Source organism: Chlamydotis macqueenii, chromosome 25, assembly GCF_036417535.1.
Source record: "Chlamydotis macqueenii isolate bChlMac1 chromosome 25, bChlMac1.mat, whole genome shotgun sequence".
Classification (NCBI taxonomy): Eukaryota; Metazoa; Chordata; class Aves; order Otidiformes; family Otididae; genus Chlamydotis; species Chlamydotis macqueenii.
The window spans coordinates 4,347,449-4,370,887 of NC_141580.1; the positions used below are offsets into that span (position 1 = coordinate 4,347,449).

Here is a 23,439-nt window from a genome sequence, read left to right on the forward strand (position 1 = left end):
AACCCCCGGCCCCCGCATCCCCCAGAGCCGGGGCGATGCCCACAGCGGGAGCCGGCGGGGGGGGGGGGGCAGCAGCTGGGGGGTGGTCGGCCCCCTGCGAGGGCTGGGGGTACCGGGGGCAGGAGCAGACACGGACACACACAGCGCCAGAGAAGCCTCTTTACTGTCACACCGGGAGGCAGAGACTCGGCCCTTCGCCCCAGGAGCCGTGGCAGCGTCCCCCCTTCTCACCGGGGACGGCCGGACACCCCCAGCCCCTCCGCAGGGTGGGATGTGGGTTCAGCCCCCAGCTGCGCTCCTCCCGGGCACGGCCGGCTCGCGGACGGCGCCCGACGCCGGGATGCGGACCCTCGCCTTCTGTCCCGCCAGCGCGCGATCCGCAGGGTTGGTGCACGATGGTCAAGAGGAGCAGGACCCCCTCACGGGCTGCGCTCCCGGCTCAGCCGCTGCTGCAGGAGCTCCCAGGCCTTCTCCACCTGCCAGAGAACCCACGCGTGGCGGCACCTCGGAGCCCACGGACGAGGCGAGCGGCACCAGGGCACCAGCAGGAGCGGCACACGGGGGTCCCACCCTCCCTGTCCCTTCCGTGCTGCATTTGCATCCCCAAATTCTTCCCTCCTGGCCCTGCCCAGAGGCAGCCTTGACGGTGAGCACGCCCAGGCACACCGTGCCTGACCCCGGCACAGCGCTGTGCCCTCCCGTACCCATCACGGTCGCCCGCGTCCCCTTCACCGCCCACCACAGAGCCCAGTGCTGCGGCCAGCCCGGGGCGGACCTGCTTGCGGGTGACGTCTGGCTCCCAGAGCGTGCACAGCACCACCTGCGACTGCTCCACCCTTTGGCTGTTGGTCATCTGGCTCCGCAGCCGGCTGCGAGCAGCCTCCTCGCTCAGCCCGTCCCTGGCCACGATGCGCTTCATGGCCTGGCGGGACCAGACGGGACATTTGGGCACTTGGAGGGGAAGCAGAGAACCAGACCCAGCAGCGAGCGATGGGCCGAAGGGCACCCACCTCCTCCTCCGGGACGATGGCTGTCCACACCTCATGGACCACGTCTTGCCAACCAGCCTCCAGCAGCACGGCAGCGTCCAGCACGCACACGGCCTTTCCTGCGGAACGAGGCCATTCCGCGTGAGCTGGCGATCGCGAGGCAGCGCGACTGCTCCTCGGGGTCCAGCCCAGCCAGACCACTTACGAAGTCACGCCTTCCTGCAAACTGGCAGCACAGACGCTTTAATGCTGAGCCAAAGAGCCTCATATGGAAAAGAGAGCAGCAGACAGAGGCTGAGTTTGCTTAAAGCGCACTACCAGGATGGCAAATCTCGCGGGCGCGGCAAGCCAAAGCCTTCAGCTGAATGCCTGTCACCAGCATCTCCCAAGAGCGGGAAGAATTCTGCTCCCAGAAGCCGCACGCAGCGCGCTCGCTGCTGGAGCACCACACCGGAAAGGAATTTGAAGTCACAAGGAAATAGAAAGCAACTGCCACCCTCCTTCAGAGGAGGAAGCCTGAGGCGAGCGTGTCCCAGCTGCCCGTCCCACTGAGTGGAGGGCTTTGCTCAGAGATGCACCAGTACCGGTGAAAATCCCCAGCAAGCTGCCCGCGGAGAAGGCGGCGATGTTGAGCATGGAAAATACTCAGGGTGCTGCCAATAGCAGCAGTTCCCCAGGAGCTCTGGGGTGTGGTGTGCTGCCCAAAACGACACACCCAACTCCCACCTTTGTGCTGTGACAAGAGCCAAGCCGGTTACCTTGAGCACCTGCCTCCCTGATCTGCTCCTTGACCATCCGGGCCATCTCAGGCCACACGATGTCCGTGAGGCTCTTCAGCCGCTCCTAGGAAGGACCACGACGGGATTCGGTTACTCGCCCTCATAACCCCTGGGCAGCCAACAAGAGGATCACCGACGGCACCAGCAGTCAGAGGGCACCCATAAAGAACCCACTAACGCACGGTGGATGGACCCAGCCCGTTGCCTGCTCGCGAGGTGCGGGGAAGGAAACCTTCCACACCGCCCAGAGGCTCCCACGTGTCCTTTGCCTCCTGCTCTGCCACACAGCAGAGCCCCGCTTTCCGCTGCGGAGAGCCACCCCGCAGCACAGCGAGCTCCCCACGCGGCAGCACCCACGCGAGACCCGTCCCCTCTTGGGGGAACCCCTCGAGCTGCCTTCACGCCTGGGCTGGGGCAGCCTGCAGGACCTGAGCGCAGGGCTGAGAGCGCCGGCCTGGCCAACCAAGCCAGGTTGACCTGAGCCCCACTGGGTACAAGCCCAAACCACGAAAGGGTCAGAGAGCACCGGCTCCGTGTACGTCAGGGCTGCCGCTCCGCGCTGGGTGAAGGACAAGAGTGGGACAGAGGAGATGGGGACGGGGACAGGGCAGCTGCCAGGGTGAGAGGGGCACGTCCAGCACGGCCGCTGACTCAGCTACAGACGGGATCTCTGTGTCCTGCCCCGTCCGCACGTCACTGCCAGAAAGTACAGTCAGGAAGGTGTCACCAGCTCAAAGGGCTGAAAAACAAAAAGCCTCAGCACAGAGGGCGCGCTCCCTGCTCAGGAGGTTAAATATTGACAGTCTGTGCTGCTCTCACCTGGTTTCCAAACACTTTGGCCCCGAGGACTTTCCTGTCGATCGTCCCGTCTTCATTCAGGATTTCTGCAAGGCAGAAGCAGAACAGGCTCAGGGAGAATTAATCCAGCTCACTTCCTCGCAGCGAGCCTGGGACAAAGCGAAAGGATTTCAGCACGGGGCTCCCAGAGGGACCCGGCAAGGAGCTGCAGGACCTGACCGGGCAGCTCTTCACCTTTCTCCAGAAAAGGAGAGGGAAGAGCTTTTCCTAGACAGAGGGCAGCCCAGTTTGGCCTTCCACAGCAGCCAGTTTGCAGGAGCTCTGACACGGGACACGCAAGACTTGGTGAAAGCAATGGTTTGCCCCGCTTGAGGCCAACCATCACCGAACCAGCTACAGAGCCCAGTCTGGGCCGCGCGGAGCCAAAATCCCTGAGGGAGGGAGGGGAGTGCAGGCCAGGACAGCCTCCCTGGGACATTACGATAATGCCACACCCCTGCCTCCTCTTCCTCCTCCCAGTCTTCCCCGCAGCCTGCGGTGGCTCTACCTGCCCCAAAGGCCGCCACCACCCGCTCGTAGGCAGGGCCACCAGGGACGTAGACGGCGTGGCCCAGCTTGTCGGCGTCGATAAGGAACGCTCCCAGGCGCCCCAGGAGTTTGGCGATGGAGGTTTTCCCGCTCCCGGTTCCTCCGGTGAGGCCGATCACGTACGGGCGCGAAGGCAAGGCAGGGTCTTGCTAAGGGAAGAAGGAAAGCCGTTGCCAGCAGACAGAGGATACGGGTTCTGCTGGGATCCTGACCACCCAGCCTGGAGACGGGCACAAAAGGTCCTGCTCCCGCCTCGGGCCAGTACAGGCTGCAGGCAGGCACTCCTCCAAAACCTGTCCCCCTGTGCCAGGGGGACGAGCTGGTTCTTCAGCCCCCCAGGCTGCCACCGCTCCCCCGGCCACACCGCGACCCACCGCAGCCCACGGGCTCTCCAAGCGCCCCCTCACCCGCGGGGGCCGCAGCAGCGTCCCCAGCAGCCGCTGCCGGAGGCTGGAGGAGCTGATCTTCTCCTCCTCGTTCTGACTGTGGTCGGGGTCCTTCATCAACTGGATCTCGTAGAGAGCCAGCTCAGGGAGGCCCTGCCGAGAGAAGAGAGCGCCGAGGGCCGTGAGCCCCGGCAGCCACGGGGATACAGCAGAGGGAAGGGGCTCAGCGGGAGGTCAAGGCCTGAACCGAGCAGCACGAACGAGGCCGTGGCCGCCCCCGGTGTCCCCATGGGGCAGCTTCGTCCCCACGAAGGGCACGTTCCCAGCAGCCAGGAGGGGACGGGACCCCACAGAGGGGCCTACCTGACCCCAACCCCTCACGCGCTCAGCGCTGCCCGGGGTCGTGCTGCACACAGAGGCTGCCGTGCCACCCCTGGGGCGCACGCGGCCGGGAGCGGCTCGGCACAAAGCGCCCACCTGCGGGGTGCCGGCAGACACGTGCGCTGGCATCCTGCCCTTGAGCCCGGGCCGCGGCGCGCTGGGGCACCGAACAGCCGCGGCTGCTCACCGAGACCCGATCTGCCCCCGGCCAGCAGCAGGGAGGCGCGAGGGGCCGGGAAGGGGCAGCGCGGTGGGCTCCTGCGCAGGCATTACGTTTTCAAGTCTCTTCTTGTTGACAGCCTCCCCTCCCCTGCGGGTCTCCTCGCTGACCACCAAGCACTGCAGGTCCGGGTCCGTGACCGAGGGGCCGTAGGGGTCGGCCAGAGGCACGATGTCGTAACGCAGCGAGGGCTTCACGTCCTCCAGGAACTCGCGCAGCTTCGCCGCTCGCAGCTCGTACGGCTCGATCAGCTCCGTCAGGACCTTGTCTGCCGGGCGCCCGGAGGGTGGAGAAGCAAGAGAACATCGGTTTAACAGCGCACGGCTCCCGGTGCGGCGGAGAGCGGCGGAAAAGCCAGGCCAGGAGTCGGAGGGCTGGGACGCTCTCTTCTCCTCCCCTGCACCCTCAGCGTGGCCGTATGCCTCGCTTGCTGGGACAGATGGGACGCGGGGCCCCCACCGTCACCCCACCCGGGCGCTTCGGGTGCACGGCTGCCGGGACCTCGCGTGCCATGGAGCCCCCGGATCGTGGGCGGCGACACCGTCCCCTCTCAGCACCGGGCTGGCCCCCCACCCGCTGCCCCCCGGCCCGGGACTCACGGCGGAGCAGGTCGCCGTCAGCCACCCCGGCCAGGAGCCGCCGCCGGGCCAGGAGGCAGCAGGCGCTGAGCAGGAGGCGGTGGGCGCCGTGCAGGCGGTCGAAGGTGCCGCCGACCACCACGTCGGAGAAGTCGGGGAGCGCCGCGCCGGGGCCATCCTCGGGGTCGCCGTCGGGGCCACCCTCGGGGTCGCCGTCGGGGCCGTCCAGCAGCAGGGCGGGCAGGCGCGGCGGGCAGCCGTAGGCGGCGGCGGCCAGGTGCTGCAGGCCGAGCCGTACCGGTTCCGGCGGCCCCGGCGCCTCGGCGGCGCTGGCCAACAGGACGCGGGGCGGGCGGGCCAGGGGGCGGCCGGGGCTCAGCAGGACCCGCAGGTCCAGGTCCCGCCGCGCCGCCGCCGCGTAAAGCGCGGCCAGGGCGCGGAGCAGCGCGGGGCAGGCGGGCGGCGCGGCGGGGCGCGGCGCGGGGGCGGCCAGGCGCAGCCCCGGCTGCAGGTGCACGTACAGCGGCCCCGCCACCACCCCCGCCGCCGCCGCCAGCGCCGCCGCCGCCCGCCCGGGCAACGCGGCCAACGGAGCCGTCAGCACCAGCAGCCCCGGGCCGAAGGGCGCCATGGCCCCCGCCGGAAGCGCCGCCGCCGCCGCAGCGGAACCGTCCCGGGCTCGGCCCCGCCTCTCGGGGCGGTGCGGCCGGTGCCCGGCAGCGGGGCGGGCGGGCGTCGGGTCCGGTGTCCGCCCGCAGCGGGAGGGGACGGACAGAGCCGGCCTCCCCCCCCGCCCGCGGCACCAGGCACGGCCCCACCGCGGGCGGCACCGGGCGCGACCCCACCGGGTGCGACCCCACCACGGGCCGCCGGATGCCAGGGACTCCCCCCCCCCGCGGGACCCCGACGAGCCCCCCGGGACCAGGCTGAACGCCCGCCAGCCGCCGAGCGGGAGGGACCGGGCTGGGAGCCGTGCGGCTGCAAAGGAGCTTTATTGGCGACACGGGGCGCTGACAGACGGCGCGGGGCCGGGGGTCACCGCAGCGCGGCCCCCCCCTCTCCCCGCCCGGTATCGCGACGGCTCGGCTCAGGGCTGTTCCCCGCCGGCCTCGCCGCGGCCGAAGACGAAGTCGTGCATGGCCCGGACGTACGCGGAGCCGTCGGGGCTGGCCAGCCGCAGGCGCGAGAGCGGGGCCAGGAGCTGGGTGGTCACACAGCGCAGGGGAGGGCAGGGGGTGCCGATGGCCTCCAGGAACACCTGGCACCGCAGCGGGGGTCAGGCCCGGGGCCCCGCGGCCACCCCGGGTCCCCCACGGCCGCGCATCCCTCGCAGGGCCCGTCACCCCCGGCCCGCGGTCACCGACCTGCAAGACCTCCTCCACCTCCTGGGCCGCGTCGCCGAAGAGGCTCTGGCAGTGCCGCAGGTACCGGCGGTAGAGGCCCTGCGTCTCGGCGTCCAGGCCCTGCAGCTCGCTGCCCTCGGGGTCCGGGCGCTGCAGGTTGGCCAGGAAGCTGGTGTTGACGGGGCCGCACTCCACCAGCGTCAGGCTGTGGGAGAGAGCGGGGCGGCCGCTCAGCCCAGCGCGGGAGCCGCCGTGGTACACCCCCCGCCATCCCAACATCCCTCCATCCCGGCGCCTGGGGGAAGCGGAGCGCAGCCCCCCGCGGCGCTGCGGGCGCTCACTGGATGTTGAAGGGCTGCAGGACGATGGCCAGGCTCTCGCACAGCCCCTCCACCGCGAACTTGCTGGCGCAGTACACGGAGTTGAAGGGCAGCCCTGGGGGAGACGCGCACCCTGAGCACCGGCTCCCTTCCCCACAGCTCCCCCCGCGCCGCAGGGCGCCGGGTCCCACCTTGCAGCCCCCCGATGCTGCTGGAAATGATGATGCGCCCGGCCCTGCGGCGCTTCATGGCGGGCAGGAAGGCCTGGATGGTGCGGGCGGCCCCGAAGAGGTTCACCTCGAAGACGGTCTTCATGGCCTGGTCGGAGCAGGTCTCCAGCGGGCCCATCAGTCCCACCCCCGCGTTGCAGACTGCTGCGCACGGTGCTGGTGAGCTGAGCCCCGCGCCCCCCCGCCCACTCCCCGGAACCATCGAGGTGCCAGGAGACAGGAATGTGGGGGCCCCTCCCTCCTAATGGGCCAGTGACCCTCAGCACCCCCAAACCCAGCTCCTGCACCCCTGCCCTGCTGAACACATCCCGTCCCAGCCCCGGGCCTGTCGGCACCTCCCGTGACTTGGAATCTGCTCCCGGTGCCCTGGGAAGGGTCTGTGACCCCAGAGAGGTCCCCCCCCCGCCACCCCGGGGACGGTAGGGGCGGCGGGAGGAGCCGTACCCAGCACGTCCAGCCGCTGCACTTGCCGCGCGGCGGCCGCCAGCGAGCGCGGGTCGGTGACGTCGAGCTGCAGCAGCTCCAGCGTGTCGGGGCAGGGACCCCCCAGGCGCTCCAGCAGCCGCTCGCCCTTGGCCAGGTCGCGCATGGTGGCGTACACTGGAGGAGAGAGCGCGGGCAGCGGCGCCGCCGAGCTGCCCCGCCAGCGCCGGCCCCAGCCCCAGCCCACCCCCGGGCACCCGCTGTCCTCAGCAAGCTGCTGCCTGGCTCGGGACCCCCGGGGGTGCCGGCCCCCCGCCCCCGGCGCAGCATCACCCCTTTACCTTTGAACCTGCGCGCGGCGTCGGCTGCCAGGCGCGCGGCCAGCCCCAGGCCGATGCCCGAGGAGCAGCCCGTGATCAGCACCGTGGTTTTCTCCATGGATGGCGGTGCCGGCCGAGGGGGCCACGCCGTTTAAGAGGGCTGGGAGGGGGGTGCCCCCGCCCCGCACACCACGGGTGTTGTGTCTACGGGTTTATCTCAAGGCTCCTCCACGCGCCTCCCTGCCCACGCCTGGGGCTCCCAGCGCCTTGATGCTCGCGCAGCTGCTGCGATAAAGACCCCGCGGAGCCGGGACCCCCCCCGCGGGAGGAGGCTCTGGGGCACAAGGGGAGCCGCAGCGCCGGGGGTCGGCACCAGCCGGGGCCAGCACCAGCCACGCCGTGCGGTGCTGTGCCAGGCGCGCACCTGGCAGTGCATTTTTCCCGCTACGCAGGCTTGGGGGCCGAGTGCCACCCCTCTGCCCCCCGTTTCGCACGAGTCCCGCGCTGGCGAGGGGAGATGGACGCACACACTCAGCGGCCAGGCCTTTAATCGCTCCGCAGGCCGGCAGCGCCGCAGCCGGGGGGGACAAAGGCCTAGAAAACCCCGTCCCGGGGAGCGCAGCCCCAGCACCACCACAAAACTCCGCAAAGTCTCTTTCAATACAAAAGGCACCAGGCGTGGCCGGGGCCATGCAGCGACAGGTCCCCCCGCAGGCGCTGGGGTCTGTGGGGCAGGGAGCGCCCGGCGCAGGGAGGCCCAGGACCTTCTCCGCCATCACCGCCCTCGCCAGCCGGCCAGGGCCCTGCGGCAGGGACACGTGCGCCCTGTCCCTCTGCACAGTTCCAGCTCCCGCTGAGCTTCCAGCTGGGAGCGCTGGGGCAGCAGTGCCCTCGCCTCGGGGCTCACGCTTTCCCGGGGCTGGGCGAGGTGGGTACGTCCTGCCCACGCGGGGGAATCGGCAGGTCCAGGCCGGTTGGGGACCACCGGGGCTCTGCGCCTTCATTCCAGCACGGCCGGGATGCAGCCGTCAGGCCAGGAGCTGCGGGAGCCCGGACGCAGGAGGGCGCGGGGTCTCTGCCCGCCGTCCCGGAGGAGGGTCCAGAGGCACGGCCCAAAGTCACGCTGGCCCAACCCGGCTGCGCCGCAGGGCGCTGGGGTAATATTTGAGGAACAGCTTCCTGGAGATCTCCAGCGTGTCGCCCACTGGCACGGCTGGGTAGCGCTTCTTGTTGTAGACGAAGCCCCTCTCCACCTGGAAGACAGCCTGGTTGAACTGGTCCTGGTGGAAGGGGCTGCCCGAGTTGAGGCTCTCCACCAGTGCGGAGACGAAGAGGCTCCAGCGCACGCCGTAGTAGTCCAGCACCAGCCCCCCCAGCTGCTTGTTGGCGTAGTCCAGGATGTTCCCGCTGGGTCCCCAGAGCGTCACCTGGTTCCGGGCGTTCAGCTCGTACTGTTCGGCCTCCCGGTCGCTGGTGGCCACGGCGCGGGCGCTCTCCAGCCAGCGGCCCAGCAGGAAGAGGCTGTGGCTGGAGAGGAGGCTGTCCAGCTCCGGCAGCAGGTCGTAGACCAGCACGCCGCCGGCCGTCAGCAGCTCCGGCAGCGCGTGGCTCTGGAATGCCCGGCGGATGCTCAGGTAGTAGTCGCTCACCAGCTGCTGAGCCGCCTGCCGCGTGACGTCCACCAGGTCGTAGTGAAAGGCGGAGCTGGAGCCCAGCTCCCCGCTGGCGCTCAGCAGCAGGCGCCAGGCCTCGTAGACGTCGCTGGTGTTGTACCACAGCTCCGTGTCCATGTGCAGGGAGGGCCGGCGCACCAGCGGGCTGCGGTTGTGGTTGACGCAGACGCCGGTGCAGTTGTACACGCTGCGGAGGAGCAGCCGCCAGGCACCGGCCGCGGCGGCATTTGGGGCACCGTAGCGGCGCTCGGCGTAGCGGGTCACCCAGCTGGGGAGGTCGAGGGGCTCCTGGCGCCAGCCCAGCTCGTTCATCAGCTCGTACACCATGTCGTTCTGCTCGATGCCCTCGGGCACCAGCCCGGTGCCCACCATGGTGGAGTTGGGGAAGCGGCGAGCCGCGAAGGGGCCGTGGTTGATGGCCTCCACGGTGCCGAAGAGGCCGTGATTGCCCCCGAAGTTGTGCAGCATGCACCAGATGAAGGGCTGCCCATAGAAGGACTCCGTCCACTGGTAGACAGGCTTGGACTCGGCAAAGAGGTCGAGAACGATCATCCTGCCGAGGGGCACGCCGTGCAGCAGGGCCCGCACCTGCGCCGGCTGCCAGAAGTCCGGCTGGTGCTGGAAGAGCCAGCCCTGCATCAGCCACAGCGCCTCGGGGTCGGCTGGGGACAGAGGCGCACGGGGTGAGGCTCCGCTCCGGGCAGTCCCCGCTGACGCAGCCGCCACGCTCCCGGGGCAGCGGGCGTCCTGCGAGGCCCCGGGGCCACCAACCGCCCCTCTCAGAGGGGACTTTGAGGGTCTGGCGCCGACGGGGTCTGCCAAGCGCAGGCAGCTCCGCTGCTGGCGCCCGGCTGTCCCCGCCCAGAACCCCGTGGCCGGGCCGGCACTGCGCGCTGACCCACCTCCCGTCATCGACTTGAAGACGGCGTTGCTGACCCTCGAGAGATAGGCAGGGTCGGAGGAGAGGGGGGTCATCTCGTTGAAAGTGTCGGCGCTATAGACGTGGTCCGTGCCGAACTCCTTGATCAGCTCCTTCAGGAAGAGGGTCCCGATCACCTGGAACATGGGGTCCTCCGGGTCCAGCAGGTAGCTACACGAGTAGGTGCAGTCGAAGTGGCTCCAGCCCCCAAGGCGAGTGGCATTCACACGCGGGAAGACCCTGCGCCGGAGGGCACAGACAGCGATCAGGAGCGGGACTGCGGGGACAGAGCAGCCTCCCGGGGAAGCCGACGCCAGCACAGGACGGCTGCGAACCGCGTCGGCCCCGGAAGCGCCCCGTGCAGCCAGCGCTGGCCAGAGGTGGGACCCCGGGAAGGGCCCAGGGCTGCGACGCCGGGGAGGAAGCTGCAGTGGGGGCCAATCTACCATGCGGGGTCCGGGAGGCGTGGGGCTGCGCCTACCGAAGAACCCCCGGGGGCACGTGGCCCGCGAAGGCCGGCAGCACCGTGATCATCCCCAGCGAGCGCATCCTCTCCACGATCCGGTACTGGAAGAGAGAAAGAGGGAGGGAGCCGGGGCAGAGGACTCCCCACCTCCCAGCAAGGCGCCCCTCAGGTGCTGCTGGAGCTTGGGGAAGGGAGCGACGGCCCCCGAGTGCGGTCTCGGCCCACAGGACCAGGGCAGGGGCCGCGGGGGTCTGCCCCAGGTGGGTGGGCAGCCCCGGAGCCCCCGGTACCTGCAGGTAAAGCTGTTTGAGGTGCCAGGCTGGCGGCAGCGGCCCTGCCCAGCCGTGGAGGTTCCCCATGCGGTTCCAGGCCAGGAACGCCGGCCCGGTGAAGTAGGCGTCGATCTCCGACTGGTTGAGGCCCAGCGAGCGGTACACCTGCGCGGGGCGGCGGAGGCTCAGCAGGCCCCCGCGGCCGCCCCGCTGCCCCGGCCGGCCCCGGCCGGCCCCGATACTCAACCCGCTGCCAGGTCGCCTCCTGCCCCACGAAGGCCGGCGCCAGGTTGATGCCGCTGAGGGCCATCCAGTCGATCTCGCGCTCCCAGCGCGCCCAGTCCCACCAGACGTAGGAGTAGCTCTGGGTGCAGGCGTTCTGGTAGTACCGGTACCTGGAGGGGGGAGCGGGCGGGAGGCTGCGGGCTGGGCCACCCCGTTCCCGGCCCCCGTTCCCGTTACATAAGGGGCGCCTTGTCCCGGGCTAACGAGGCGTGAGCGGCGCCGGGCCCCGCGCCCGCAGCCCCGCACGCCCCCCCCCCGCCCCCGGCGGGACCCCGCGGCCCCGTTACCTGCCGGGGGCGGAGGCGCGGATCTCGGCCCGCAGCCGCGGCAGGGGGTCGGGCAGGCGGAGCTGCGCCCCGGACCAGGAGAGGTGGCAGCCGCAGAAGTCGCGCAGGTAACGGTAGAGGCCGGCGGCCGCCGCCACGCCGCTGGACCCCGTCACGGCCACGGCCACGGAGGCGCCGGGCGGCGAGCGCAGCCGGTAGCTGTCGGGTCCGCCCGCCGCCAGCGAGGCCTCCACCGACAGCGCCACGGCGGCGGCGCGCGGGCCCAGCAGGCGCCGCGCCAGCGCCCGCACCGCCGCCTCCTGCCGCGCGTCCCCCGCGCCCGCCCGCGGGGCCCGGGCCGCCGCCAGCAGCGCCAGCGCCACCCCCAGCGCCAGCCGCGCCGCCATCGCCGCTCCCTGCGCCCAGCGCGGGGCGGGGCCCGGCCGGTACCGGGAGCGGGGCGGAGCCGCGGGCGGGCCCGGCCCTCGGAGCGGAGCGGGGCGCGGGGGTACCGCGCAGCCTGGGCGGGCCGCCCGCCGGTGCCTTTCCCGCCCGGGGTAGGGGCCACCGAGGCCGCCGAGGGGCGGGGGCTCCGGGCCGCTTTGGTCAATAAAGGCCCGCGCTGATCTGCCCGCCGCGGCTCCGCGTTGCGGGGCGAACCGGGCCGCTGCGGTGCCGGAGCACGCGCCAGCCCCGGGGGAGCGGCGCCGCCGGCTGCGGGCTCCCGGGCCCAGCCGAGCTCCCCCGCCGCCGCCTGCAGGGGGCGCTGTGAGACCGGGCAGGGGGCCCCGCCGCGCCCGGTGCCCTGGGGCGGGGGGGGCCCGGCCGCGCCCGGAGCAGCCCCGGCCCGAGGCCCCGCTGCGGCTGCCCCGTGGGTGCTTCGCGCCTCGCGGGGCCCGGCCCCGGCTGCCGGGTGGGCGCAGAGCCCCGGGGGGAATGGAGCGGGGGGTGGGGGTGGGGGGGGCTCCCGGGGGGAGCAGCGGGTTTGCAGGCTCGGCCCCCCCGGCAGACAGGCGCTCGCCGCCCCCCCGCGGCCGGTAACGGGCAGGCCGAGCGGGCCCCGGCCCGGGAAACGGCGACAACGGCTGCTGAGGGAGGCCCTGCGGCGCGGCCCGGAGGGAGCACAAAGGCGGGCCCGGGTTGTGCGGGGTCTCTGGGCTCCGGGAGGGCTCAGCAGGCGGTCCCGGGACAGAGCCCGGCCGCGGGGGACGGCCCTGGCCCCTGCCTCGGAGCCGAAGGGCAGGACGAGCTCGGGGCCGCCGTGACAGGGGCCGCGCAGAGCCATGGAAACGGGCAGAAATAACTGTGATTGCACAGGGGAGTGGTGCAAGGGAGCAGGGGAAAGGGGAGAGCAGCCCCTGGACACAGCTGGCACCGGAGCAGCAGGGATCCATCCATCTCCTCGCCCGAGGGTGCGGGAGGACAAGGGGCAGGCACCCTCTGACCAGCTCCTCACCCTTCCAGAGACGGGAAACACACCCAGCTGCAACAGCTTCAGAAACACAATTGCCAAACCCCTACAGAGACCTCCCTTCCGCTCCCCCCCACAGATGTGGAAAAACCCCCTCATGCAGCTCCGGGCCCGCAGGAAAAGCCTGAGCAAACACGGCCCAGGCGGGTGGGGAGCCACTTCAGCTGAGGCACAGTCACACCAGTCTCCTTGCACAAACCCATCTGCCCACCTCAGCATACTGGCCATCAGGGTGACAGGAGCGCTGAAGGTCCCGGCTCCCCCCAGGCGGCTTTCGGGGGCCAGGAAAGAGGGGCTGCCCGGGAGCACCCTTCGGAGAGCGCGGGGAAAGCAGAAGAGAGGCCGCAGCGCTTGTTGTGCAGTTAGTTTAATTTATACAGTGACTTGTCAGCCATGCATTTCACCTGGGCAGCAGGACGGCCGTCACTGCTCCACCTGCAGACAAGTTTCGATTTCGCCTTTCATTCTGCAAACACCACTGTAAACAAAGAGCTAAGTCTACCTGTAAACGCAGTGATCGCCCAGAAGCAGCCCACGTGCAGCAGAAGGATCCCCGTGCTCCGCGCGCGTACCCGTTGCGGCGTGCAGCGCACACGCCCCTTTCTCATGTAATTTTCAACAGCCCTGCGCTGCGTGGCATCTCCTCCTCAATTCCAGGTTACAATGATTCTCGTTATTGTTCTAATCTGTCCATACACAAATACTTGAGATCCACTGTGACAATTAAACACAACAGTTACACACAGAACTAACGCGCACCCCACGCTGCTGCTACAGCTACATCACATTGAGGAGGGCAAGAAATTACTCACATCTTGCACAGGAGAAAAAGCAACCCCTACCGTGGGGAAGTACCGCTGAGACTCCGCTGCTGTGGGACGATTTCGGTGAGACTCGGCCTCTGTTCCCTCTAAAAGGGCTCCTCAGACCACGAGCGTACGTGACAACGTATGTCAGCGGCACCTCCACCTTCGCAAAAGCTGCCCCCGGAGATGCCGAGTCTACGTGGGTGTTTTGTGGATGTGCCTCTAGGATGAGCCCCCTGCTCTCACCCCTGCCTCCAGAAAGAAGAGGTGGAACGGGCCCTTGCTGCTGGACACAGGGCTTTGCCTGGGACACGAACGTGTAGATGAACAGTTAAAGGAGCATCTCTTCTCCAGGGAGGAAAGGAACAGCCTTTTTGGCAAGGGCAAGGTGTTCCCCCATCGCTAGAGCAAACAGAGAGCCACCATACACTTCGCTGAGGCCGAATCCTGCCCCTTCATATCGGCTCCTCAGGCCCCAGCCGGAGTTCAGAGAGCTGAATCCCTGCGTGAGGCGAGACATTGTTTGTGTCAGGTTCAAACACAGCACACGCGGAAGGCCTGGAGGCAGGAGGAGCACGCCTTGGACTGTTAACTGCCCACTGCTCACCATTTGTTTAATCAGAGGCAGAGACACAGGACGCACACGTAAAACTTTCTTTAAAAAAACCCTCTCTTCCCCAGCAGCGAGCTTTGTGCGAGCTGAACTTGTTCTGCTTTTTCTCCATGTGCTTGAATGCCCACTCAGCCGTAGCTGCGTTCCTGTCACCAGGGAATTCACAACACGAGAAGGACACTACTACACACCAAACTCAGACACTTCATGCACGTAGTATCTTCAGTGGTAAACTTAAGGAACGAAAAGTTTCTTTGATCCAGTGTCACACATTACCCGGGAACGTCAAAGCTCTCGGCTTTGAAACGCTGTGGTAACACTTGAGGGCGCGGCAATAAGTTATGTTCACTATGGTGGGATTACATGCAACTCAGACTCACGGGAGAGGGCTAGCCATAGACACACGACGCCGAACACTGCTCGAGGAGAGGGGTCTCTAATCGTCAAACCTCCCCTCGCGGATGGTATCAAAGGAGAAAGGGAGAAACTTGAATCCGGTGCCAGTGTAGAACTTGTTCTGGAACTCAATCCTGCAAGAGGGAAGAGTGTGCAGTCACTAAAAAGGCAAGACCTCCATCAGAAGTACCGTTATTAACTATAAAAAATATAAAGCTTTAAAAGGAAAAACGTGGTATCACAATGCAGTGTAGCTACGGCCACAAACCCACGTGTTTGTTTGATATTTCTGGAGCGGAGCAGAGGAGAGTTGTCCGGGTACTTCAGTTCCATCCCCATGGGCAATAAAAACAGGATGAACTCCCCAGCTGCGGTATCACCGAGAAGCACCTAGGCACACACAGCACCTATAACATCTCGCTGCTAATGTTCATATTTTAGTTAGGACAAACCTCCACCACGTGATGCTGCGCTCAGACTTCCTCCATCAGCGACTTCTGTTTATTTACTTAAGCACATTTCATTTATCCCCACATGACTACTTCTGCTGAGACAACAGGCGCATCTCTAGCTCCAGCTGAACGTTAACTTAGCCTTGTTTGCCTGCTTCCCCTAATAAACTCAGTTTAAAAAAAGAATTATTCTAGAGAACTGTCCAATGGTCAGCAACAGCTAAATAGGGAAAGAAAAAAAAATAATCCCATGATTCACAGTAAAAACAAGCACAGTGTTTCATGAGCCTCATGAGAAACACTTTCCATTGCGTGGCCCACTAAAAAAACCCAAAGTCTCTGTAGGAATCAAGTGACAGCAAATTGTAGAGCAATCTAACACAATTCAGGAGAAGTATTTTTATGAAGCACAAAGAGGCAGACTTTAATTATTCTTTTCCTAATCAGGAATCATGCTAAACTCTAAAGCTGCTGGCATTGCAGCTGGCAAACGGTGATTTCCCAACAGAGCTCAGGAGAGAAACTCTCAGAAAAAAACGCTTTCTGCTCCCTGTTCATGCAGATACGCAGACTTCCCTGCAGAGGAATCCCTAGGATGAGCAGGATTTTCCGCGTGGGAGGAAGGGCTGCTCGCCAAGACGCTCCAGTTTTTCAGGAACCCTGATAATCTCCATAAGTATCCTGTGACTAAGTGACTGTTCTGTAAGCAAAGGGAAATAAGAGGCAGAGGGCCGGGTATCTGACTCACGCAGAACCCACTGTAAATGAAATTTTAACCCTGACGATTAACTGTTCCAGCTGGCCCTGACATCTGAAAGCTCCTTTTGGACACACTCAGTTACAACTGGCCACAACTGGACGCCTGAAGCTCAAGGCCGTTGTGAGGTTAAGAAACTAGTGAAAAAGTTTCTTTAAGCAAATATCACGGCTTAAACGTCCTGGGTGTTTGTGCTGCAATGGCCTACAGGAACACCCAGAACCCACAGTCCTTTTTGGTATGAGACAGTGCCGTTTCCAGATCACCCGCTGTCACGTGTGCTAGCTCTGCTGCTAAACTCTGCGCTGTGTCTCTCTCACCAGTGATCAACTTCTGCAGGATTTTCTAGACCGTTAGCACTGCACTGTAACTAAACAGACTAGAAAGTTTTCCTGCAGTCGGTGTTGAAAAAAAACGACTTTTCAGCTTTTTTGTGTTAATAATTAGCTTAAGTGTTTGTTGGACTGTAGTTAGATGGATTTTCCACCAGGAAACCTGATTTACATTTAGCACAAGTGCAAATTCCTCCTCGGTATTTGTGTTCTTAAAGGTGTGTGCCCATGCCTGGGGCGGGCTGCGATTCAGAGCGCGCCTGGAAGAGCACAGCTTACAGTGCGCCTCACAGCCAGAAGGTGATGGGTGTGTCTGTGTCCAGACAGTTGCGATGACTCTTTCCCAAAAAGGAGAGCAGCTCCGTATGCCGCACCGTGGGTCACGCCGTCCTGCGCTCGCAGGAGACGGCCTTTTAGAGCAGCGCTCTTACGGTCGCGCTAAAGACAAGCTCTGGCTCATGACCTTTAGGAAGAAAAATAAAATTCTGGCAAGCAGGTGGGGAGCTGGGCTTTACTGCTTGCTGGATCGCGAGCGGGATGCAACTCCAGCACGCCCACGCCTCTCGGAAAGCAGCACTCCCCCGCGGGCGGCAGCGGGCCAGGAGCTCTGCCCGGGCAGGGCAGGTTCTGCCTGTCCGTTCTCAGCTTACAGCCGAGAACAGCCGTCCACCAAGCGCTGGATAATTGCTGCTTTTTATTTATTCTGCACGGTTGTTTGAAGTTGACCACATTTGTTGTGCTTGAAATCTATCTGGCATCCCCGTGCAGACCCACAGCACTCTCCAACTTGGCCGTTCGGAACAAAACGGGCATCGCGTGAGCTCCTGGTCTCAGCTGCGCTTAGCGCTGCACAGCTGAGAGCGCTGCTTCGGATCCATTTCACTGCCTCCAAGGGGCTGAGCTCATTCTGGGCATGTCTACGGACCAGTGGCAAACAGCTCAGGCAACCCACAATAAAGAAAAATGATGGGTTTTTCTTTAAAAAGAAAAAAAAATAATGAAAAATATTTTAAAAAATAATGAAAAATCATCAGACTTCCGTCTGTCTCAAGTATGGCCACAACGAAGGGCACACGCCTGCCAGGGAGGCCGCTGATGCTACACCCGGGGGAGAGAACAGACTGAAACCTTTAGCAAGAGCAGACGAACGCAGTTCTCCGTGTTTGCCAACTCACGCGTGGCCAGGACCCACGGTCTCCACGCTGACGGACACGGACTGAGGGGTGGGAGACACTTGGGTAACCAGAGCCACGTCTGAACAACGTGGTTTCACTGAACCCCCTACATCACAATGCTCATTTAGCACCAACCTCTCCCCTCCAGATCAATACAAACCCTGCTCTTCACTGCTCTGAATTAAAACCTGATCTGCTCAGTATTATGCCTGCTGCGACCCATCCTTTCTAGCTGTGGCCTGGTCTTGGGACACACTCTAAGGAGTATAGCTTCCAGTTCCAAATCAGGCCTAAAACTGAGCCTAAAATACCACTTTGCACAGAAAAACAGCTCCACTGCAACCATACTCCTGCATCAACCCACGTACTTTGAATCCAGTTACAAGCTTTTGTTCTTGGGCAAAGTCTATGTTTGCTCACATTAGAAGAGCTGACTAGCTTAAGAAAAAAAAAGGTAAGCTACTTTAATCTAAGCATTTTTGTCAAATTACATGACTGAAAAGCAAATAGAAAGGTAAAATATTTCAGCAGAGTGATGTTGCAGTACAAGGAGTTAACGGCACAGCGTGGGGTACAGCTCAGAGCCCCAGCAGAGCTCCACACACGCCTGCAGTCCTGGCAGCACTCGGAGTGCTCCCTCCAGCCCAGAACGCCCCAGGAAAACCCAGCCTGCTGAAAGAATGTGCGCTTTCTGAAAAAGCACGATATCAACCTTCCTCATTTGGGACTGATAGGCAGAGCACGTGGAACAATCTGTGCTTTTTCCCCCCCACCAGTAAGACACATGTTAAATTCCTCCTCCTTTCCAGGAAGGCAGAACCACCCACACCTTCAGAATTCCTGATAGGTGACTCTTCTCCCACAGCCAGAAAATCCCATCTGCTCCTCCCAGGACAGCTGTATTTGACCCCCCCGCCCCGCTCCTTCTAAAAAGGGAACACCTACCATTGGAAACATCCTGATTTTGCACTCAGAAGCAAAAAGGAATGTTAACAGTGTGTTCTTTTGAACAACTGCAGGTGCCTGCCTCTCCGCTGCAATAACAAATATCCAACAAATCCAAAATAATTTCAGCAGATTACTTGCAGTCTGAAACACTGCCTTCAACTTGCTTTTCAAGCTCTAAGCTTGAACAGATTTTCTCTTAGAGAATGTGTATTAAAGTTTTGCAAGTCTGAAACATACGGTTACGAAAAAATCGGACTTTGTTAAGAGCTTCAGCTCCGCACCTCCCCAGCAAGTGCCCTGTACTGGTCTGCAGAGGAACAGTGATCCCTGCTTACCGCTACTGCCTGGCTGTGCTTCCCTGTTTGCTTGGCATTTCGGTGACACGCGTCTTCCCTTGACACATTCCCAGACAATTTTTTAATCGCCCTTTAGAGGTAGCTTGGCAATGTGAAAAGCCACCTCTGGGCTGAACTGCAATCTCCAGTTCACACTGGAGCTCTGTGAGTAGCGTCCGTAAGCACGGTTTGTGACCGGTAGCTCCAGAAAAACATGCTTTCTTATCCTAGCCCATACCTTTGGGTAAAAAAAGAAAACATAGAACCTGCCAAGAAGAAAAAGCACTCAGAACTGTTCATCTGCTGTTTTTCAGAGATGTAGGACGCAGCACTGCAGTCCTGAGAAGCAAGGCTTTGAAAACCCACTAATTCACAAGCAAGCGCAGATCAAAACCACCGCATACGGAGTGCGAGTGCCACTTGCTCTCTGCTCTTCTTGGCTTGCTAGCGCTAATACCAGGCAGGGTTTGCAGAGCTTCTGCTTTCACACTGATGCAACGGCACAGTACAGTGACAGCAGGATGAGGAAACACCAGCCAGTCAGCACGAAGTTCTCAAGTGACTGGTATGAGGATTTCTAGGCCGGGTGCCAGGAAAAACAGAAGCACCGTCCAGCAGCCATTTTCAGCAGCGGCCCCCCATGGGCTCCCTCGGCACAAGATGGCGACACCTCTGAACCCCTGGGTGAAGCTGGACTCCCTTGAGCTACAGAGACCCAGGTGCTCCAGAACCCTCCAGCCTGTGCCCCACAGGCTGCCAACGGAGAGGGCAAAAGGAGGAAGTTTTCCTGCCCCAGATGCAGGGGGAAAATGCAAAAAAGGCTGGGGTTTTTTGTTGTTGTTGTTGTTTTTTAATTTTCAATTCACTAGCTTCCTTTTGCACTTTCACAACTACTTTTAAAAGTGCTCACAACCTTTTCTTCCCATATAAGCAAGACAGACTACTCCTTGTGAACTTCATGGGACTTCACTTTGTCCTCCTGACCCACCAGGAAACAAGCTGCCCTAAAGACAGCAGCAACTTGAACTCTACAGAGGCACAGACGTACTCTCCTACACTTTAGGCTGAAGAGAACCCTCGCTGAGCAAAACTCATTGCCACATTGCTCCTTTGATCCCACCAGTGCACTAACCGGAGAATCTGAAGTGGAACAATGAGCACTCTTACATATGGATTAGAGAAAGCTCTTGAATACTTTCCATACTTGGGTGCAGAGAAAGCGATGAGCACTCTGCTGAGTAATTCCTTCTTGTTTCCTGGCCATCTGCACACACAGGAGCTTAACAGCCACGGGAAAGGCGCTACAAAAGCATCAGTCAATAAGGAAAACCAGTAAGAAACGGCGACTGTTCCCCAGCACCCCAAAGGGCAGACAGGCAAAGCAGCCCCTGGTCAGTGCAAGGTCTTAGGAAGATGAGCACGATCACGTGAAGGAAATTGCAGTCAGCAGTTATTGCACACTAAGGAAAACAAACATTAGAACCAGGCAAAAAGACGGAACAAGAAAGTCCTGTTGAAAGCCACAAGCACACTCATCCATCTAGCATAACCTTCCCATCCCACTGCTGACAAAGCTTTAGTCTGATTGGTTTTTAAGCAGACATCAGGTACTCTCCACAATTTCTAAGCAATGTTTACGCCTACAATCAGGAGAGAGTGGTGTATCACTAGAAACGAGACTGCAGTCTCTGACCCTTTAAAGACTTTCTGCTGCCAGAGCACATCTGCTGTAGGACATTTAGATGTTTAGTGGTACTCCAGTGCTTCTGAGCATCGCCAATCTTGGCTCAGTATGATCCACTACCCCAATTTTACAGCCTTAGCTTTCCTGCGTAAGGATTAATACAATTTTCTAGAGGATGACACTTCTGTATACTCCAAGTGACACCAATTTCCTTACTGTGAAGAGCTTTGAAGTTTCTGCATGTTCCAGTAACTCACCAGTGCAAACGAAGAGCATGGAGAAAAGCAGACAGCCCCTCCATGACCAGGAGAATTGCTACTGTCAGGGTAGCGAAAGCAGCAAAGACGAAGAAGAGGCCAAAGCCTCCACCCAGACTCCTCACGCTGAGGCCAATGTGGATCACCATGGTCCAGAGCACCTCCGAGAGCTCTGCCAGGAGAAAGGGGAGAAGAGAGCTCATTTCAGAGCATTCCACAAGAATGGAAGGTTGTTACAGTTTATTTATAAAGCAAAAAGTAAAGTCAAGAAAACTACTACAATGAGGTGGGAAACTTAGGAGGGATAACAGGTTTTGCAGCCATGCGTGTCAGGACGTAGCCTCCAACTGTCGCACACGGTGCAGGGCAGAGTCCTTGCTCAGCAGCTCTTTGTTTTATCCAGTGCCTTCAACTCCATCCCTCCCTTTCAGCAGAGCGCTGTGTGAGCAGACCCTGATGTTCAGAGTTAACTACACCCAGCCACTGCACGCACAGCTCTGTCCTTTTCCCGCAGCGCTCGACAGCTGAGCTCCGAGTGGCTACTCACATCCCTGCCTTTCACGTGCCGCCCGCCCAGGGCGATCAGACGCACCGACCTGAACCTCAGTTCCCTAAGGAATACTCACGTGCGTGGGCTAAGCTGAGAGCCCAGAGTCTCAAGTAGGAGGCGGTGTTTGAAATGCACCCCAGGCAGTATTCAATGGTGTGGATAGCCTGGTACACCACAGTATCGCCGAAGTCAAACTGCAAAGAGAACAGAGGAAATGAAGAGAGCTGCGAGCCGTGCAAGCAGCGAGGGTTGGCTGATCGGGGGAAACAAGCACGCTACCTGGTGCTATCACCAAGGACATGGTGTTTGGAGTGAGACACCGAGACTGTCTTCTCCTGGCTTAGCGTGGCAGTTTTGTAAATGAAAAATGAATTGTCTTGTCTTGCTAGGTTTTGTAGAACAGTTCACTGCTGTGGCTTGAATATTATTGTTCTCACATTCTAGCACATGAAAGCAAGATATTTCAAATTCAGCCATAGACTTTGCCAGGAAAAGACTGTTCAGCAACAAGATGGTATTGGTATGAATTCATCACTAAATTGTATGGACCGCTATGAAAAAGAAGCCAGTGTTCCAAGCTGATACGGTGTATGTTCCTTCGCTACAGGATCAACAAGAACGTTTTGCAAGATATGAACTTGCCCTTTTTGAAAGCAAAAATAATGCATAAAGCACTCTTGAAAAAGTCACATCTGTGCACCATTCATTGGCAAAGTCTCTGTGTCTTAGTAATTTTCTGAAATAATAAAAGAAGAGCTTATAAGGAAGTCTGCCATGTAGGATAGTTTCTTATTTTGCAGCTTGGGAAAGCATTCCCTGCATTTTGGATTTAATCCATGTTTCAGAAAACGCTCATATTTAAGTTAAGTGAACATGATGTTTTAAATACATCCAGTGACTAACGCTCTAAGCATGCACAGAAAGCTATTTATATTCTTATTTCTCCCCTAGTACATCCAGGGCAAAAATACTTCAAACAATTAAATTAGCTGTCAGAAGCCTAATTTTTTCTCCACAGAACGTGATCTGCAAAGTTCTTTAAGAAAGCCTGTCCCAGCAAACATGGTGAGTCAGCGTGCAGTAACTGGAATGTGATAAATATTTAAACAATGACAATTTACAGCCACGTAAATATTTACAACTGCTGGAGAGAGCTACCTCTATGCTGGGGAGCGGGAGGATCAGCAGGACTGCTATGGCACAGTATTTATGCCATCCAGAGCGACCTGGACAGGCTGGAGAGGTGGGCCTGTGAGAACCTGATGGAGTTCAACCAGGCCAAGTACAAGGTCCTGCACATGGGTCGTGGCAATCCCAGGCACAAATCCAGGCTGGGCGGGGAATGGATGGAGAGCAGCCCTGAGGAGAGGGACTTGGGGGTGCTGGTGGGAGAGAAGCTCAACGCGAGCAGGCAATGTGTGCTTGAGGCGCAGAAGGCCAACTGCATCCTGGGCTGCATCAAGAGGAGCGTGGCCAGCAGGTCGAGGGAGGGGATTCTGCCCCTCTACTCCATTCTGGTGAGACCTCACCTGGAGTACTGCGTCCAACTCTGAAGATTTAGATTAGATATTAGGAAAAAAATTTTTACGCTGAGGGTGGTGGAGCACTGGCCCAGGTTCCCCAGAGAGGCGGTGGATGCCCCAATCCCTGGAAACGTTCCAGGCCAGGTTGGCCGGGGCTGTGAGCAACCTGATCTGGTTGGAGATGTCCCTGCTCCTGGCAGGGGGTTGGACTGGGTGGGCTTTAAAGGTCCCTTCCAACCCAAACCGTTCTGTGATTCTACAATTTGTAGTTTTACACATTTTTCACAGGATTAGAATTACCAGGTACATCAGCACGCGTCTTCCACACCCCCCTAATTCCAGACCTATGGACCTACGCGTTATCGATCTGTAAGCAAAACCACGTTGAGCATTTACAGCAGCATCGCTGCTGTGAAGCTACTCTAATTTCATGGCATTTATACTTTTTGGTAATAAAACCTAAAATCAATCCTGCATAAGTATTTCCAAAAAAACATTTCTTTAATACTCATGCTTGTTGAAAGTGTTTTATGAATGAGCAGTTTCTCAGAACAGTGCTTCTCTTTTACAGAAAGATACTGGTTAGTTAAGTTGTTGAACTGTATGAAACTGGACTAGTTTTGTTTTGCTGACTGGCAATATCAGTATGATCCTTAAAATGGCAGATAGCTTGTGAAAACATATCTTTAGACAGTTTGTTGCAGTGCAAAATCACCAAAGACACAACATAAGGCAAACGAGACTTCTTCAGAAGTTTAAAAGCAAACACTTTTCAGTTTCAGACTTCCAGCTTAACAGCTTTCCAGATAAACTAAGATCTGCAGACAGGGATAAGACAAACAAGCTGTATAAGTGAAGTAATTGGTAAATAAAGGTTTGTTAATGGGCATGTATGTATGAAGAA

General features: G+C 61.0%; 4 protein-coding genes across 9 annotated transcripts in view; all 4 read right to left on the reverse strand.

Moving 5' to 3' along the window:
- Positions 1-145: 145 nt before the first annotated feature.
- On the reverse strand, positions 146-5,350 carry COASY (Coenzyme A synthase). 2 transcript variants are annotated; one of them, XM_086766556.1, is made up of 9 exons: positions 4,741-5,350; positions 4,195-4,409; positions 3,562-3,693; positions 3,114-3,303; positions 2,588-2,652; positions 1,748-1,832; positions 1,011-1,108; positions 776-922; positions 146-476 (listed from the first exon to the last, which is right to left on the reverse strand). In XM_086766556.1, exons 1-9 carry the CDS (start codon positions 5,348-5,350, stop codon positions 420-422), a joined length of 1,599 nt encoding a protein of 532 aa, XP_086622682.1. In that variant the 3' UTR covers positions 146-419. The 2 variants fall into 2 exon arrangements, with proteins under 2 accessions (XP_086622682.1, XP_086622683.1); XM_086766557.1 differs by lacking the exons at positions 146-476; positions 776-922 and having other exon boundaries at positions 1,073-1,215.
- Positions 5,351-5,724: 374 nt separating this feature from the next.
- On the reverse strand, positions 5,725-7,747 carry HSD17B1 (hydroxysteroid 17-beta dehydrogenase 1). Its single transcript, XM_086766879.1, has 6 exons — positions 7,377-7,747; positions 7,057-7,212; positions 6,574-6,753; positions 6,404-6,497; positions 6,084-6,267; positions 5,725-5,977 (listed from the first exon to the last, which is right to left on the reverse strand). Exons 1-6 carry the CDS (start codon positions 7,471-7,473, stop codon positions 5,807-5,809), a joined length of 882 nt encoding a protein of 293 aa, XP_086623005.1. The 5' UTR covers positions 7,474-7,747; the 3' UTR covers positions 5,725-5,806.
- Positions 7,748-7,886: 139 nt separating this feature from the next.
- On the reverse strand, positions 7,887-11,643 carry NAGLU (N-acetyl-alpha-glucosaminidase). Its single transcript, XM_086766432.1, has 6 exons — positions 11,258-11,643; positions 10,933-11,080; positions 10,704-10,850; positions 10,429-10,514; positions 9,931-10,187; positions 7,887-9,690 (listed from the first exon to the last, which is right to left on the reverse strand). Exons 1-6 carry the CDS (start codon positions 11,641-11,643, stop codon positions 8,474-8,476), a joined length of 2,241 nt encoding a protein of 746 aa, XP_086622558.1. The 3' UTR covers positions 7,887-8,473.
- Positions 11,644-13,058: 1,415 nt separating this feature from the next.
- Positions 13,059-23,439, reverse strand: part of ATP6V0A1 (ATPase H+ transporting V0 subunit a1) — a 30,311-nt gene continuing 19,930 nt past the window's right edge. For all 5 annotated transcript variants that reach the window (XM_086766498.1, XM_086766497.1, XM_086766496.1 and 2 more), the window contains 3 exons: positions 21,089-21,206; positions 20,463-20,634; positions 13,059-14,656 (listed from right to left, as the gene is read on the reverse strand). In XM_086766498.1, coding sequence (XP_086622624.1) covers positions 14,563-14,656; positions 20,463-20,634; positions 21,089-21,206 — 384 coding nt within the window. In that variant the 3' untranslated portion in view covers positions 13,059-14,562. The remainder of the gene's footprint in view (positions 14,657-20,462; positions 20,635-21,088; positions 21,207-23,439) is intronic.